The following is a 19,159-nucleotide window of genomic DNA, read 5'->3' on the forward strand; positions in this document are numbered from 1 at the left end:
GAAATCCTAACATCAGGGGCTGAAATCTTAACACTGAAGTATCAAACTTCTTTTTTTTTTTTTAAGATTTTATTTATTTATTTGACAGAGATCACACGTAAGCAGAGAGGCAGGCAGAGAGAGAGGAGGAAGCAGGCTCCCCGCTGAGCAGAGACACCGACTCCCGCCACCCTCCCCGCCCCATGCGGGGCTCGATCCCAGGACCCTGAGATCATGACCCGACGGGAAGGCAGCGGCTTAACCCAGTTAACCCACCCAGGCGCCCCAGTATGAAACTTCCAAACTCCATATCCAGCTCCTGGATTTGGAACATCCACGTGCAATCTAAACGTCTCCATGGAGCAGAGCAAGGCGGCGGCCCCAGGGGTGTTTCTGCCCGGGGTGTCTTAGGGCCCTTTCTCTATAGATTACGAGAAGGGAGTGATTCATCGGCCTTTAGAAAATTTTCTGAGAGGGGCACCTGGGTGGCGCCTCAGTCAGCTGAGCGGCTGCCTTTTGGCTCAGGTCATGATCTCAGGTCCTGGGATAGAGCCCCGCAGGGGATGCCCTGCTCAACAGGGAACCTGCTTCTCTCCCTCCTCCTTGCTTGTGCTCTCTCGTGATCTTTCTCTCTCAAATAAATAAAATCTTAAAAAAGTAAAAATAAAAAAAATTTTTTTAAAAAAAGAAAATTTTGAGAGGAATACCAGCTGGCATGTTTCAGAGTTTTGACCGCCCGCCCCTCCAGTGATGCAATCTAAGGCAGTTTTTGGTTCGGCGTTTAAGGAAGGGATGCCACTACCCACTAGCATACGCTTCAGGTGCTGTGAGGAGGAATGACAAGACCGGCAGAGCAGTCCCCCTACCCCTGCCTCCCAGCCCAGCCCACCCCCCCACCCCGGGCCCGCACCCCATCGCCCGCACGAACTTACCGGATGGGGTTGGGGGGAGGAGGGGGGAGCGGTGGTGGCGGTGGGGGAGGCGGAGGCGCCGCGTTCTCAGACTGGTTCACGCGTTTCTGGAGCTCATCAACTGCATGGAGAACAAGCATTCAGAAAGCTGAAACAAGCCACTTAGCACCTTTTACACACATAAAGGGAAAAAAAACGTAACCTCTCTCAAAGTCAAGTTCTTGGTATTAAGGCAAAGTTAGAAATCTCAGTATGAAACCGCAAAAAGTCTTAACCTTTTCGTCATCCAGGCCGCGACCACTAATGCAAGAAGGGGTCTGACACGGGTCACAAGGAAAGGTTACTGTCCTGTGCTGCATGTACAACTATGGAAAAGAAAAATAATTCGGGACAACGGCTGGATGGGCGGAAGTAGGGACTGAGTTGGTTGAAGAAATATTTGTGAACAATGGCATGTACTACTCAGAACACTGAGAAATTGTGAATACTTGACTTTTAAAGGGTATAGACCAGGAATTAATTTTAAAGATGACATTTAGAGCAATGAATTTTAATGACATACTTTCCTCCTCCACCTAATTTCCTTCAAAAATTGCAAATCCTGGAGTTCTTAGTTTTAACCAGATTCAGACTCTCAAATGTCTGTAGCTTCAGAAACATCTCGCTCTTCTGAAGGAGCATTCTGGAAACAGAATTTATCCACCCAGTTCACTCACGTCCCAAATGAAGCAGGTATACTGGCACCAGCGATGTGAAAGGGTCCATGCCTGGTGCCGTTCAAGACGCAGGTTCGGAGTTCCAGGAGCTCGATTTCTATGTATTCTGCAGATGTGAATACCTCTCAGAGGGGCTCCAACAGGCTCTAGGTACCGAATACTGTGTGCACTCAGGAATGGCCCCCTCTGTCCCCAGCCATTCCTCTCTCCATGAATGACTGAACCCCCAATGATCTGCCGGTTTATTTCTACTCTCAACACTTAAATAAGCAGTGTGGGCTACGCTCTCTGAAGGCCAAGAGTCCTCTTGTTATTCATGTGCATGTGTCTGTCTCTTCAAAGAGAGTTTGAGTTCCTCAAGGACAAAAGGCATGGTTTCTTTTCTTCTAGATTTCTTATAGTACCCTAGGGTATGGCAGGCTACACACACAGCAGATCCTAAATAAAACATACTCAAAACTGAATCTCAGGTCCTCTCTAGTAACTGTCTCCTCCATTTAAAAAAAAAAAAAAAAAAAAAAGGCTTTGGCCACAGGCTGCCTGGATATTCACTAAAAAGAATAGAATACTTCTTAATTTTAGATCAATTTTTTAAAAAGTAAATTGCAGTTCATTTTCATTGTGGATTAGAAAGCACTGGATGTTTTTTAAAGGGGAAAAAAACCCTACTTAGTTCTTCTATACAGATTTCAAAATTCTAGTATAAAATTAACCAAAAATATCTCAAGTGAATACTGAAGCTGTTATAAAAGGGAACAACCTGCCTCCTTAAATCACCTCCCTTCCAACAGAAACTTATTACTTATCCCTGTATAATAATTCAATTCACACTTTCCTGTCAAACCTTCTAGAACTGAATGAATAAATCCTTTGATTTAAATATCCCCTGGTGTTTTAAAAGTTTTTCCACTTAATATACATATTGTTGCCCATTTTATTGTTAGGTGTGACACTGAAAATATTAGTTCATAGGTATAATTAGACCACAGATAAGGGTTGTATGAACCTTAAAAGTTTAATTCTTTCTAAAAATGTACCCTAAGGGTGGCCTGGGTGACTCAGTAGGGTAAGCATCAGACTCTTGATTTTGGCTCAGGTCATGATCTCAGAGTCATGGGACTGAGCCCCACAACGGGCTCTGCACTGGGTGTGGAGCCTGCCTGGGATTCTCTTTCTCCCTCTCCCCCTCCCTTCCAACCCCAGTCGCTAGTATGCTCTCTCTCTTTCTAAAAAAGAAAAGGGGAGGGGGGACCCACTCCCTAAAATGAATAAAGTAAGTACTCAATGAATACTCCTAACTATCCTATCTGAAGCCCTGAGAAATGCTGAAATGTTGGTCTTCCCAGATCAGCAGTATCTTTATCTCCTCTTTCTGTACGGAAAGCTTGCACATGCTCTGAGTCCACCAAGAAGTCCAAGGGCTTGTGACTCCCTGGAGTCCGGTGGCCATTCAACTAAACTGATCTTGGTGTTTCTGTGCAGCATTCAGCGAGTGTTCTGGACTAGCTATGGGCCAGGTTTTGTGCTGGGCACGGGGAAGTCTCAGACTATTCAGACACAGAAGCCCACTGGACGCTTTTACCGGAGTGCTTTAAATCTCTGGCTTTCTCTTCCGAATTCTGGTATTTTAACTCCAATTCTCTTTTGTCTTCTTCCAGAAGCCCCAACTGCTGTTTGAGGCTGCGAATCTCTCTGTGGAGGGCTGTGTTTTCGAGCTGCTCTTCTAAGTCTTTCACCTGTAATTCACAAACAGACTTTTGCAGCTTTTCCTTTCTCAAGGAAAAATAAAGGGGGGAAAATCCGTTTCCCATTACTTTGCATTTCAGAGCAAAGAGATACCAATCCATCTTAAAAACCATGCAAATTTTGGAGTATAGATGATACTTAAAATACCAGTTATTTAAGCCAATATAAATTTATTGGAGACATAATGTCCCAGATAACTGGGTATTGAAATATGGGTCAAAAAGGTAAAATAATATCTAAGAAATTAATTTAAAACAAATTTTATTACCTTTGTACCCATTTTCAAGAGAAAATTCAGGTAACATGGAAAAGAACACTTGGGGGGGGAGGAATTTGGTAACAAGTATCAAAAACCTTAAAAAAAAAAGGAAAGAAAGATGAAAAGGCTGCTTGATTTAGCCATACTACTTTTAGAATTTGATTTAAAGAAATAGCAAGGGAGCGCCTGGGTGGCTCAGTTGGTTCAACATCCAATGACTCTTGATTTCAGCTCAGGTCATGATCTCAAGGTCATGAGATGGAGCCCTGCATGAAGCCTGCTTAAGATTCTCTCTCTCTCTCTTCCTCTGTCCCTCCCCCATACCACTCACATGCTTTTTCTCTTAAAAAAAAAAAAAAAAAAGGAAATAGTAACAGCAAATAACTGAAAATAACTTAAATATCCATAACAGCAAATAACTGAAAATAACTTAAATATCCACCAAATTATGGATTTAATAAGTCATCCTATCTTCATGAACTGAAATACCATACAACCACTTAAAATCACATAGTTGGGATGCCTGGGTGGTATAGTTGGTTGAGAATTTGACTCGTGGTTTCAGCTCAGTTCGAGATCTCAGGGTTGGGAGACTGAGCCCCGTGTAGGGCTTCATGCTCAGCACGGAGTCTGCTTGAGATTCTCTCTTCCTCTGTCCCCCCCACTACCTGTGTTTTCTCTCTCTAGATAAATCTATTTTAAAAATTAAGATAAAATAAAATCACAAAGCTCACCACACGCTGACAGGGAACAATATGCTATCAACTAAAAACAAATCAGGCTGTAAAACAGGATGTATGATATGATCCCATTTCAACCACATTCATAAAATTATCCATTTGTGTAAGGTTTGGATAGGTACCAAAATATGGAATTCTTGGGTAATTTCTTCTTTAACTTGTACTATATTTTAAATATTTGCTTATAAGAAGAAGCGTATGTTGCTTTTATCACCAAGGAAACAACACAGTGTTTAAAAGACAGCCAGAGAATCTGCCCGGGGTCTTACCAGACACGTAAGAACTATTTAGGACCACACACGTGAAAGATTACACAGAACAACTGCAGAGTGCAGCAGAATAGTCTTAGAAATACTGATCGCAGCCATTCATGACTTTCAGCTAATCTCCAGCATCAGCTACTCTCTTCTCCTACCCCAACGTGGAACAGATCCAAAGACTAAGTCCAACACTTCAGTTCAATTCAGTAGGTCCTAGACCCATGTTGTTTACTAAACAGGTTAACTACAACTAAGACTTTTCAGAACCAAAAAATTCTAGCACGAGCTAAATTTTAAAAATAGTCCTTTATTTTCTCTTTATTTTAAATGATAATTCTTGCATACGGAGAGAAAAAAATAGAAAAGAGAAGGGAAGGGAGGATGAAGGAAGGGAAAAGGGAGGGGAAGAGAAGGGAAGGAGGGGTACGGAGGGGAAGAAAAGGAAGGAAGGAAGGAAGGAAGGAAAAGAAAGAGGAAGGAAGGAAGAAGTTAGTTTTCTCCCCCTAGTCTACTCCCCAGTCCTCTTTCCAGGGGCCACCGCTGTCACCATCCACTCCTCTGGAGGTTCTGCGCACACACCAGCATTTCTTACTGAGGGGGAAAAATCAGCTCTGCCTCAGGACCAACTTCATAAAAACTTCAGAAACTTCCAAGGACTAAATGTCAGTATTATTGCTTCAAGAGACTTTGACAGGTGATAATAAACAGCAGCTAACAGCCCTTTCTTCACAAATGAGGTACACTGTAAGGAGTATAAATATTGATGTGATTTCTCTTAAGTGGTTTCTTTAACTTCAAAGCCTTTGTTCCACCTCTCGCCTCCCCTCCCCTCCCGCCTCCTCCCTCCCACCCACCGCGATGACTATCTTTTCTGCCTGGCACACAAAGGTGGGCTGTGTCAGCTGGAATAGCTCCACTCAAACAAACAAACAAAAGTAACCACTTAGGGAGTCTTTAAACACATATATTTGTGCAAGTTTACAAAATCAGAAATTTTCTCCAAGCAAACAATTACTACTAATGTGGACTTTTCGTCCCTCTTTGAATCAAACTTGCGCCTTCCAGTAAGTTCTCAGAGACTAACATACTCTCCCGGTGTATGCGGGCTCCGAAAACACAATCAGCTCCCAGGTGCCCCGACTGTGCATTATGAGCGCTATGCAAGCTCTCTTGTGAGTTCTCCTTCCTTCGCTTTTTCAGGCCTTTGGACAGGTTAAAGATCACTATGCGTCTACGACGGTGCGCTCTAGATTTTACGTGGGCACTGAATTAAGGTTCATTCAGCAGTTACTTTCTACTAAAAAGTAAAAAGGCGGAAAAGACTTAACTGAGGCCAAGCAGAGAGCCAAAAATGACCGGAGTGACCCTCATGTTTGTGGGTATGTTTTAAGATGCCAGAAGAAAATCCGTTACCTTTTTCTGATTCTGAATTCTCTCTTCTTCAAGCTGCTGGATGAGTTTTGCGTTTTCTTCCAAAGCTTTCAGAAGCTGCTGGTCAGGAGCGGAGCTCTGCAGCAGAAGATGGCTTTGTCTCTTCAGCTTGTTCTGCTCAATGAACATCTGCCAGAGTTCAGGACAGAAACGTACAGACCAGTCAACCTCACGCGCGTCCTCCACTGCGAGGGGAGCAACAGGAAAGTACCCGGAGTTTTCACTGAGAAGTTACGGGCTATTTCTGAGTTGTGCAGTAGTACAGTAACGACTGCTACGACCTCATCTGTAACTTTCATGCAGTCTTCAAGGATCTTCATTCACCCTTGCCCCAGCGACGTACATGTGCAATAGCTGCGTCCTATGCCTCAGTTTTTAATGCTCTGTTATTGCTTTGAAATGCACTAATACTAACATTACTAGCTGCTACTGATCACGTACTTATAGTGGGTACTCTGCTAGATAGTTTCTACATATTAATTTAACCCTTACATCAATCCTATGAATACTTCTGCTTTGAACAGCTAAAACCGACTAACATCCTGTGATAGATACAGCGTTGATTTCATGTGTATCACCTAATCCCTAGAACAACACTGTCAGGTAGATACTATTATTATCCCATTTTTACTAAGAAGGTAAGCGAGGTCCAAAGCGGCTAAGCCACTTTCCCAAGAACACATGAAAGCGGCAAAACCAGGATTTAAACCACGATCTGATTTAGAAGCCCGAGCTCTTAGCCATCTGGCTCAGCTTCTTCCTCTGGTATTTACTAAACCTAGCACTTTGTTTTACACCAAGAGCTGGGAAAAGACACATCAATACTGACTGGGCATTTACTGTGCAACTTACACATATTATTCAGTCTTTGTAAGTTCACACTTTCCAACACAACATTCTTTTCTATTAACCTGTTACTTCTTTTCCTTAATACCTTACAGGAGCCAGCCAGTGGGTGATTCTACAAGTGGAATGTTTTATAAACTCTGACATTAAGCCCATTTTATAGTAGAGCTTCACAGTTTCATCAGATTCTTAATTGCATTTTAAAGGAAAATGTACATTCTTCTTCCACCTGACCACTCACTTCCGTGTAAGAATGAAAGGTGCTGAGAAGGGACGAGGGAGTGAGTGTGTGTGCGCGTGCACGGGTGCTGAGCTCCAGGACCCTGAGACTGCGAGCATCGGCGTGCGAGGGAGCCATCCATGTCTCATCTAGTCTCTGACATCTGAGACCAATGGCATCACTGAAACAACTGTTTTGAGTTGTTATTATTATCATAGTAGTCATTTTCTAAATAACTTTTTCCCCTCTCAAGGTTAACTTGCTTGGGGTCCCTTGCCAATGTCTTAGCAAATGCCTCACAGAGCCAACAAGGCAGCCCTGAAAACAGCAGTTGGACTCAGTGAGTCCTCCGGCTTCCCAGCCAGTGAGGCGTTTCCCCACTGCTCGGAGGCGGGGAGAAGGCCCTAGGTGTGCAGACCAGGACAGACTGTCAGTCGGGGCGCAGCTGTGTCCCTCACTGCACTGCCTCTCCCAGCTTCAGTTCACTCTTGGGAAAAAGCAACAGTTCTTCTCCACAGAGCACTCAGGAAAACTTGTTCAACTTTACATGATTATAAATTACCTCAACTTGGTTATTTTAGAAAGAAAATCGGTAAAGATTACGTCTTGGGGATGTTACTGATGTTAATTTCTTTCGCAAAACCCTTAAACAATTCCTAAATAGTAATAGTGTAAGATGAAAAGAACATCTAGATAACCGTGGTAACTTGGAAAACTTACTCATTAGACTATGTTTTCTAAACCTTAAGACACTAACATGTCCTCTTCTAAAGATGGGCCTAAAAAAAATTAGTGACCAAACACTGATGGATTTGGCTTTTTTTTTTTTTAAAGATTTTATTTATTTATTTGACAGACAGAGATCACCAATAGGCAGAGAGGCAGGCAGAGAGAGAGGGGGAAACAGGCTCCCTGCTGAGCACACAACCCCATGCAGGGCTTGATCCCAGGACCTGGGATTATGACCTGAGCCAAAGGCAGAGGCTTTAACCCCAGTGAGCCACCCAGGCGCCCCTGGATTTGGCTTTGAACTATGATAAGAACCTGACAGCTAGGGTTAGGGAGGTGGTCTCTTGTCACACAAATGACATCAGGGGTGTCAGAATTTCCAAGGACTGTCATATATCTTCTCAAAGAATGAAAAAAAAAAAAAAAGAAGAAAATATTATGTCACTTTTATAGGATTCATTCTTTCCAAAAGAATATTAAAATGTCATGTGCATTGTCCGGGAAGAAAATAGAACTCACGAAAGTCTCACAGTAGGTCCAGACCACACATTGAATGAGGTATCCACACCTCTGAGCAAAGAAAACTACAATGACCAACAAGAAAAAGCAGATTCAAAAAGTAAAGGAAAATTTGTCATTGAAACCTGAAGTAACACTGAAGAAGTACAAAAACGTAGGAAGGCAACTGGCCGTTTCCTCCTTATTGAAGGGGGGGAGGGATACAGTTTTTACTTTGGATTTCATGCTGTCGGTTTTTTTTTTTTCCACCCATTTTTCCCATCCCTTCCTCTCTGGCAATCACCAACTTGTTTTCTGTATCGATGGGTCTGTTACTGCTTTTTTATTTATTTGGTTTAGCTTTGTTTTTTAGATTCCACAAAGAGGCAAAATCATACGGCATTTGTCTTTGTCTCACTTATTTCACTTAACCTAATCCCCTGTAGGTCTACCCATGCGGTCACAAAAGGAAAGATCTCATTCTTCTTTATGGCTGAGTAATATTCCTGTGTGTGTGTGTGTGTGTGTGTGTGTGTGTGTCTGTGTGCGCGCACACAAGTGCATGTGTGCACACACATGCGCGCATAGCTTTTTTTTTTTTTAAGATTTTATTTATTTGACAGAGAGAGAGAGAGAGATCACAAGTAGGCAGAGAGGCAGGCAGAGAGAGGGGGAAGCAGGCTCCCTGCTGAGCAGAGAGCCTGATGCGGGGCTCAATCCCAAGACCCTGAGATCATGACCTGAGCTGAAGGCAGAGGCTTAGCCCACTGAGCCACCCAGGTGCCCTGCAGCTTTTGTTTTTCAAACGGACAAGTGGAAGTAGGAGTGTGGGAGAAACTTTCCATGTTTTCCTTTCCACATCTGAGAACTGTTCATATTTTTTACAAATACTTTTTGTAAAAAGGTATATACCTTTTACAAGGAATATGTATTCCTTTTGTAATTAAAAATATAAAGTAAATTATTTTATTGAATTCTAGGGCTCTAGACTATAAGCTCCAAAGAGGCAGGGATCGCACTTGAATTCCTCACCCTTGTATTCCCACTGTCAGCCCTGTGTCTGGCTTATGAAGACGTTTGCTGAACACAAGAAAAACCAAAATGTACAAGACCGGCTCTTGTCCTGTTAAACCAAGACCTCCACATTTTAGCAATAGTTTTCCGCTGAAACGCTGAGAGTCGGGGCACCTGGGTGGCTCCAACAGTTAAGCACCTGAGTCCTCATGGTTTCCACTCAGGTCACGAAGCTCACCCGTGAGGAGACTGTAGGACTTTTCTGGGCCCCTCTCCCGGCTCACACGCATGCTCTCTCAAATCAATAAATAAATCTTAAAAAAAAAAAAACACAGCAGCAGCAGCAGCTACAAGTCTATAAACCTTGCAAAGGGGAAGGTGTATGGGTTCTAGCCTAATGTTATTGAACAGAACAGCTTCTGGGGGGCCTGGCTAGCTCAGTCTGTAGAACACGCAGCTCTCAATCTTGGGGTTGTAGGTTCAAGCTCCACACTAAGTGTAGAGATTACTTGAAAAAGAAATCTTAGGGGAGCCTGGGTGGCTCAGTGGGTTAAAGCCTCTGCTTTTGGCTCAGGTCATGATCTCAGGGTCCTGGGATCGAGCCCCACATCGGGCTCTCTGCTCGGCGGGGAGCCTGCTTCCCCCCTCCACTCTGCCGACCTGTCTGCCTACTTGTGATTTCTATCAAATAAATAAATAAAATCTTGAAAAATAAAAAAAGAAAAAAAATCTTAAAGAACAACAACAATAGTTTTCTTCTCACAACTGTGCAGATGGAATCTAGATACTGTAAAACCATCCAGCACGGCTGCAAACTCTGAGGCTCCCCATAGGAAGAGTGCAAGTGGCCACCCTGGCCTTCCCTCCTCTCGCCTCTGGCTTCTCAGCTAGTGTCAAGGTCACGGTCACTGATCACATGGCCGGTGAAGGGCAGAGTAAATCACTCGTCTTCAGATTCTTGGCAGAATCCTGCTTCTTATGTCTATCTTCTCTGCTACTGTGTGGCCTTCAAGTCTTCTTCGAGCGGCTTTGTATTCTAACATCATTCCACGAGCAATAGAGGGAAAACTGAAAATGTCTCTCAGAGTGACCCTGGCATTTGGGTCAAAACAAGCCCACCTTTTCAGTGTGACCTCGGAGGCATCTTCCCATGAGCCCCCGTCTCCCTTCCCCTCCACTGTTTCTATCGCTGCAGCTTTCCCAAGGGGCTCTGAACGCCTCAATTTCTTTTCTTTCTTCCAAATAATAAGAGAACAATTTTTACTCACCTTTCATTAAGCTCTCTGAATAAAATGAATGAGAATATTTCAAATCGCATCTTGGACTAAACCTTTCCCAGAGTTCATTGCTAGCACAGCTACACTCAGGTACAGAAAGACTCCTGCACAAAACCATAATATGATTTTCAAATGTCATTCCCACAGCCCCACGCTTCGTCTTCCTCTAGCACCTTGGATACTTCTACATATAGATGTTTTACATTTCTGTAGCTACTCTCCCTCACAACCTGCGGTGTGCAAACAGATTCAAAATACTGAGACATAATGGAAATCTTGGGCAGACCAGTGCCCCGTCACGAGCCCTTACAGTTCTGCCAACCGGTGCCTCACCATCTCCCTGTAAACTAGCCCCGGGCCATGGAATATCCAGCGACAACAAGTCAACAGAGGGAAGCCGGAACATGAGAAGCTCAAAGCTTATCTCTGATAGGAGAGGAGAACCAGGACTCTGGTAAAAGCCTACAATGATGGACACACACCACAGCAATGTTCCACAGCAAGCAGAAAGATCAGCTCACGTAAGGAGATCACCGTCTAACAGGTGAAGAAAAATACTAACACCACGATGCTGTTATTTGAGATGGTATTTGGAGATTAACCTAGATTCCTAAGGCTGTTGAAACAGACAGAAATCCTATATTCAAGCTGGACTTTGCATCACAAGAGGCAGGTATCCCTAAATGTAATTTCTTTCCCCTATAACAGCATTCTATAGTACGAAATCCTTTTGCAGAACTGTGCTACCAGATTTCAAAATCTACTTGGTTGGGCTGATAGCATCACCCATTTTACAGATGGTGAAAGTGAAGCCCCAAGGAACTAAAAGGGCTGCTCTCGGGTCATACAATGAGCGACTGACTGATACGGCCAAAATATGAACCCAGATTTCTAACACCTGTTTTAGTGAACTTGACATTATCCCATAGCTGGCCTCCCTTAATTCTAAATGTTAAGTTCTTTTTCAACTTCAAAACATATTTTGGGGCTCCTGGGTGGTTCAGTCAGTTAAGCATCTGCCTTTGGCTCAGGTCATGACCAGGGTCCTGGGATCGAGCCCTGCATTGGGCTCCTTGCTCAGTGGGGAACCTGCTTCTCCCTCTCTCTGCTGCTCTGCCTACTTGTGCTCTCTCGCTCTGTCAAATAAATAAATAAAATCTTAAAAAAAAAAAAACACATTTTGACACGTCACCTGCAAAGTTCTTTAAGAAACATAAATCTAAAACTAGGTCTCTGTGGATGCTTACCTCTTGTGCAAATGACTCTGCCTTCTTTCGAAGGTCCTTCTCCAGCTCCAGGTTTACCTGCATTTCCTCATATTCTTCTACCGCCAGCATGGACACTTAGGAAGACAAGGAAAAGAAATGCACAAAGACCAGTGACCACACAGACGGTCAGGAACATGGATGAAAAGCAGTGTTGCAAAGATTCTGCGTACCAGCACACAGGCTCCCTCAGCCACTGCTGACTCAAGTATGAACAGATCAAATGTTTTTGAAAGCAGCTCGGCAACGTGAATCAAAAATCTAAAACCATTCATACCCTCTGACTTGAGAATTCCGCTTTTAGGAACATACCAGTTCCCTCAAGAGAACAAATCATGAACACATCCAGCAGCACAGCCCCAAGAGCACTCTCAGCGTCGCTGCTGAAACAGAGAAATGACCGAGATGGTGTCCCACGGCAGACCCAGGAAAGCACGGTATGTACGGGAAACAGGATTCTGCCATGGAAATGACACTGCAGGAGCACGTTTGTGGAAACGATAGTCATGATATATATTTTTTAAATGACTTCATTTCTGTTTCTTACAAGCTGCATACAAAACACACCGGTGAGGCATTTCACAGAAGCAGAAGCGTGTGAAAGGCCGATGAATGTGCGCGAAGATACTCCTCTTCGTTGGTAATCAGAGAAACGGAAAGTAAAAACACAGGCAGTTTTTTGGACTCAGCAGAGAGGGAACTGGCAATCAAGAAGCAGAGTTACACCGAGTTTGGAGAGGACACAGGACGATGGGAAAGGACACACTGCTCACAGGAGTGAAAATCTACCTAAAAGTAACCTGGAATCATGTGCCGACGCCGAAGGTGAACTTTGGCATTTGGCATGATACGTGAGGGCACGTGCACCGGAAAGACGCATGTAAGAATTTTCATAACTGCAGGACTTGGAATAGCAGAAAACTGGAAAAAACTCAAACAGCCACAGAAAAGACCATGAGTTCTGTGACAGACAGTGAATGACATACTATCCAGTGGGGAAAGTCAACATACCGGGGCAAATAGAGACCTCACAAACCAAAAAATGCACAGGGACATGTGCAAGGTGATAGCATGAATAGAAAATTCAAAAACATGCAAAATTAAACAACATGCCGCTTAGAGATCTGTACACACCTGGTAGAACTATAAACAAAAGCAATGATAAAAATCTACGTGAGGGGATGCGAGTGGAGATCGATATTCAGGGGCTTGTAAAGTATCAATGGGTAAAGACGTATTTCTTTTGCTGGTATTTTTTCAGCTTCCATAAATGTTATAAACACATTTAACAAATGGTTTATTTATAGATATCGTTGTCTTAAGGTTGGAAGAATATACATGACATTAATAAGTGCTTATCTTTGGACTGTAAGATTGAAATTTTTTTTCCTTTTCCATTTGAATCTATGTTTTCCACCAAAAAAATGTATTACCTGAATAAAAAGAATATATATATACATATTTTTAAGCTTATTTAAGCTTATTTATATATTTAAGCATGTTTACAGAGAAATGGCCTTAGATCCACGGAGGCCCAGAGTCAGAACTCTGAATTTAAAAAAATCACTGTAGGACAGGAATCTCAAAGGGAAGGTCTATCAAATAGGAGAAACATGAAATCTTTGCTACTTTTTGACATTCTGTGGCCTGTTTTGCTAAATAACGACATAGGCAGGACCCAGGGAGTGATGACGCCATTAGGAATTAGGCACAACACTGGTAGATCTCACACTGGTCTTTCCATCTGCCTCGAAACAGGTACTTTCAATCCTGAGCTGAGTCATAGCAATAAAATCTTTAAAAAGGCGCTCTTAATGGCTGCTTTCACACAATGTTCCGCCAGGACACTCCAGCCCTAACTGACTAAGGACCGGTTTGCTGTGTAATGACATAGAATTTCAAACTCTGAACTCTGTAAATCTCCTGACTTCTCGGAGGAAAGACGAACAGTCTTACTCCAGTGAAGCAATGTAAGTGGTGGTTTGTGATGTGAATTATAGGTCCCTGAGAGCCAAATGACTTTCAAACCTATTTAAAAAAGAAAATTTCACGAAGGAAACAAAGACAACTATGACTCTCTGAAGGCCTGGGGCAATGTAACTGAGTCTCTTTTCTAAGTCCAGAACACCATAACGAAAAGTGAGTTTTCACATGTCCTGGCCGTTCTGACTTGGCTTCTGCAAGAAATTAGGTTGGTCCTCACCATGCATTTATTTATACCATCTCTCTCTCTTCCTACGGAGAGGGCTCTCTGAAGGCAAGATCCATGTGATCGACCTTTGTAGAACCCTCTGTGTCTAGCACAGTACATCAAAACCATTTCTATCTTCTTAAATGTGGAAGGAGCTGAGAAATGTCAGAATCTACCGCGTCTCCCACACTGAATTACAAGATCCTTTATTTATTCAAAAATCTCAATTCGTCCCCCAAAGGTGGAGAACTACCACCAATGACAACAGGGAAAGTTCAAAGGTTTCCTGCACTCAGGCATCACTCCCTTGTCCTGAACCAGAGGATGCAAAAACACAGCCCCCATGGGACTTGCTGCTGTGTTTTACAACAAGGATTCCGTTTTCTCTAGAGGTGGCCTTTGGAGAAATCTCCTTCTCACCACAAGACCAGGCCTGCTTCTCCTGATCAAGAGGATCATTTTAATATGATTCATATGGACGGTCGTAAATCTCTCATCACTCTGGCTGCTAGACAGCTCCAAGCCAGACTTGACTGCACACGGGCAGGACTGCACGAGACCTCACCGCAAGCATGCAACCTTGTAGAGCGGTATTTAATTGTACTTCTGCTTTGCCCCATTTTGTATATTCTTGTAATTTAAAATGTTTTCATGGGGCGCCTGAGTGGCTCAGTGGGTTAAAGCCTCTGCCTTCGGCTCGGGTCATGATCCCAGGGTCCTAGGATCGAGCCCCGCATCGGGCTCTCTGCTCAGCAGGGAGCCTGCTTCACTTCCTCTCTCTGACTGCCTCTCTGCCTACCTGTGATCTCTGTCTGTTCAAATAAAGAAATAAAATCTTTTTAAAATAAATAAATAAATAAAAATAAAAATAAAATGTTTTAATATCATGTCACATGTATCTGTGTAGATATCCTCTCTCTTTTGGATTAAAAAATCACCTACCAAATACATAAATACTGAGGGGAGTGCCAATATGGCCATGGTCCCAGGATCCATGTAGATAGAACAGTGTTTTGGTTTGAGGCGGGTCGTACGCTCCTCAAGTGAAGGGACTTTTAGAAGTCCCAAAACCCTAAGGTGAGTGATCAAATAACTGGAAAGAGAGAGACTCGTGGCTAGAAACCAGGAAAACCAAGACAGGATATTTTTGCTCCAAGCCTCTTCAGGCACAGGTACAAAACAACACAAAATGTATGCAAACCAAATAAATTACATAGGTATCTGCAAAAAAAGACTGGAAACACCTACCTCTATTGCATTTTTCTAAGACTCTTCTCTGTTCAAGAACTTCTGAGTTTAAAGCATCTTTTTCTTGTTTAACTTTATTTACCTAAAAATGTGAAATTGTGAGGGAAGAAAACACCCGACATTGTAAAACATGACATAAGGTGATGTGTGACACACAGACTGCTGTTCAACATTCAACATGAAGTTACAATTTCAGGCAGTAATGGCTTTACCGTGTTGGGCTTTTAGTAAAGTTGTTCTTAAGGGGTAGCTGTTTAAGCTAGGATATACCTTTGGTAGAGAACTTTCTTACAAATTCCAAATGGCACTGGTCCCTACCCATGTAAATGATTGATATTTTTAAGGCAAAAATCCAAGTAGAAAGCACCCAGAAAGTAGACAAATCATGTAGTCAGAGATCCAATACTCAACTTTGATATTCACTTCAAATTCTGATGACATTTAACTTAAGGGAAAAAATGCATGAATTTTTAAAATAAAAAATACTTTAAACTTTGATGACTTCTGGCTTAAATAAAACACACACAAAAATCTTCCCAAAAGACTTATTTCTGAGATAATTTTGACATCAATCAATGGGAAGAGACTATGAAGGGACCATTTTAAAAAAAGAATGTGAAGTTAGGTGTATCAAAGTGGGTAAGTCTCAAATGCACTACACTGAATTTTAAAAAGCAGGTACAGGAGTGCCTGGCTGGCTCAGTCAGTGGAACATTTGACTCCTGATCTCAGGATTGGGAGTTCAACCCCCATACTGGGCACGGAGCCTCCTTAAAATAAAAATTAAAAAAATAAAAAAATAAAAAGCAGGTGCATTCACATCATCTAGAAAACACTCAAAATCCTATGTATTGTAGCAAAAAAAATATATATATATATATATATATACACACACACACATACGCACTGGAATGATAAAAGCCAAATTCAGAATAATGGTTGTGTATGGAAATAGGGCATGGAGTGAGGTGAATATAGTCAGGGAGAGAGACAATGGGGTTGTTAAGACTACGTATTAAGCTAGGTAGTAGACATATGGGTGTTCCTTATTTTGTTTTTTATACTCTTCACATGTCTGAAATAGTCGTAATAAAAGGAACTTCTGAAAGGATTTCCAGTAACACCTCTAAGTGGGAGGGGGACAGGATCATCAGTAAATAATCATAATTGAGGAAGATAGTGCATCAAAACATGTCTGTCTCTCTCCTATGGTTTCAGTCAAGAAAGAAACTAAGATAATGGTCCTGGAAAAGGACTCTGAATCCATCGGCACACCAGAGAGTCTGTGAACTGGATGCTTTTAGCGTAAGCTCCGTTTCAGGTTTTGGTCTGAATTAGTAACCGGCCTACACTCCCCACTTCCAAATGCCACTTCCAAAACAGCATCGTCCTTCCTGTGCCTCAGCATGTTCTGCAACATGAAGTAAATGCGAGGCTGAAGTTGGTGGACACCACCTCCCAACCTTTCTCACGTTCTGGCCCTTAGGAAAACTGTGAGATAGGTATGCAAACTGAGGTCGCTGGGTAAGGTTACCCACTGAAGGGATAGAAGCCTCAAGGCCTCAGCATTACCCATAAGCCACCTGAGGGATGAGTCTAGAAGCTTGGGCTGTAGAATCTGGGAACCACAGACACCAATTAAATCATGACTGCAAAGGCAGTTCCTTGAAGCACCATGCACAGAAAGGCAATTATGTGCTCTTGTTCTTAAAGACCATTCAAAAGGAAAAATAAAAAGATTTTTGAAGCACCCACTTTGAACCCATTCTGCCATCTATATGCTTATGTTGCTGGTACACAAGAAGACAGCCCTTCCCAACTGAGCCAAACCATCTGATGGAGAAGCCAAATACTTCTTCCCCAGCAGCAATAAAGCAGATGACTTAAATTGCAGAGAGCATTCTTACAAATCTGCCTCCTATAGCGAAATACGGGGAACAACGGGGACACTTCATTGCTATTTTGCTGATTTACTGAGCTGGGTAGTGAGTATACGAATGTTCATGATCTTATTTTCTACACCTTTCCGTATATTTGAAATGGAGGGGAGAAGAGAGGGTCAGAATTGGTACATGGTTCTCATGCCTGAAATCAACTTCCAACAGCAAGTTTTTAACTTAGCCAAACACCCTAAAAACACCAAAAGTCTTGCTTTTCAGGCCTAAGATACATACTTCTTCAATTACTTCTGCAAGTTTGCTCTTGAGATTTTCCAATTCAATTGCTAGTATCTTCTTCTCCTCCTGAGCAGATACAATTTGATCTCGAAGTTCTGCATTTTTAAAGAAAAAAACCAGGGGAGGAAAACAATATAAGCAAACTTACTTTTTAATTTAAATTCAATTAGTGAACTTATAGTACAACATTAGTTTCAGGTGTAGTAACTTCTAAACTTGTCTTAAAAGAAGAAATTAGGGGCGCCTGGGTGGCTCAGTGGGTTAAGCCGCTGCCTTCGGCTCGGGTCATGATCTCCAGGGTCCTGGGATCGGGCCCCACATAGGGCTGTCTGTTCAGCAGGGAGCCTGCTTCCTCCTCTCTCTCTGCCTGCCTCTCTGCCTACTTGTGATCTCTGTCTGTCAAACAAATAAATAAAATCTTTAAAAAAAAAAAAAAAAAAAAGAAGAAATTAATCTTGTCAAAAGAACTGAAAATGCCAGTCCATATGTAGCTTACAATCAAGGTTATTTAACAAATAAAATGAAAATAAAGCAGAGAATGATGGAAATCTCACTTCTTTGCCCCTATATGCAGCCACAGTTATTAATAATTTTATACCATGCAATCTCACTGTGTTATTAAATGTACCAGATGTTTTCTTTGCACACTATCAGCCCGTATTTTAGGAAACTATCTGGCATTTTAGAAGTAAATGTTTTAAGATTTCAGCAAAACAAATTAAGGCATATTGCTAATTTCCTTTTTATTTTAAAATGGCCATGGGCTCTTGTCACAATAAAATATAACAAACAATGGGGCAGTTGATAATTTGCAGATTTTGATTTGCAGAAAAAAATCCTGACCCGCTGCCAATTTATAGCCCTCAAACGTTATTTGAATGGACTCAAAATATAACCTATTTGCAAAAGGGTTAATTCTAGTAATTTTCTCTCCAGAGTTGTTGGTGCTTTGTTTCTTATTTCCTAGTTCTTCTTTATTGGAATTTAATGAAAACTGTATTACCAAAATGAAACTATTAGCAACCATGAAGTGCAAAAGCTTCTGGTAGTATATGAAAGTTACTCCCACCACTCAAACAGTAAAAAAGTACACAAGAGGGGTGACCGGGTGGCTCAGTTGGTGGAGCGCCCGACTCTTGACTTTGGCCTGAGATCAGCTCATGATGTCAGGGTCCTGGGATCCCACCAAGTCGGGATCCCACCAAGTCAGGCTCCACACTCAGCTGGGAGTCTGCTTGAGGATTCTCTCTCTCCCTCTCCCTCTGCCTCTCCTCTCTCTTCATCTCTCTCTCTCTCAAATAAATAAATCTTTTAAAAATATATATACACAGATTAGCACAGAGTCAGTCCTTAAATGGATATCCAAGGCCTCTAGGTTTGCTACTCAGGTTTTAACTGCTTTTAATTAAAAACCTTCTCTGGAGTTATTTATAAATTAAACTAAGATTTCACAGGAGGCCAGCCTGGAATAGTTCTCAGATGTTATTTCAAAACCTCTTTCTCCACTGGCTGGCTAATCTTGAAGGAGGAACGAGAGACTATACTGTCTCAGACCTAAGATGAGGGGAGAATCATGAACAGAAGGAAATCCTGTAAACTACTCCCTCCCCACCCATACAAATATTATTTTGTCTTAGGTCAGGGGGGTGGAC

General features: G+C 42.3%; 1 protein-coding gene across 4 annotated transcripts in view; it reads right to left on the reverse strand.

Moving 5' to 3' along the window:
• SHTN1 (shootin 1) overlaps window positions 1-19,159 on the reverse strand; it is a 99,021-nt gene that overhangs the window by 41,249 nt on the left and 38,613 nt on the right. For all 4 annotated transcript variants that reach the window (XM_047703420.1, XM_047703418.1, XM_047703421.1 and 1 more), the window contains 6 exons: window positions 17,505-17,602; window positions 15,331-15,412; window positions 11,874-11,968; window positions 6,025-6,171; window positions 3,189-3,342; window positions 912-1,011 (listed from right to left, as the gene is read on the reverse strand). In XM_047703420.1, the coding sequence (XP_047559376.1) occupies window positions 912-1,011; window positions 3,189-3,342; window positions 6,025-6,171; window positions 11,874-11,968; window positions 15,331-15,412; window positions 17,505-17,602 (676 nt within the window). The remainder of the gene's footprint in view (window positions 1-911; window positions 1,012-3,188; window positions 3,343-6,024; window positions 6,172-11,873; window positions 11,969-15,330; window positions 15,413-17,504; window positions 17,603-19,159) is intronic.

The sequence above is a fragment of the Lutra lutra genome, chromosome 14 (assembly GCF_902655055.1).
Source record: "Lutra lutra chromosome 14, mLutLut1.2, whole genome shotgun sequence".
NCBI lineage: Eukaryota > Metazoa > Chordata > Mammalia > Carnivora > Mustelidae > Lutra > Lutra lutra.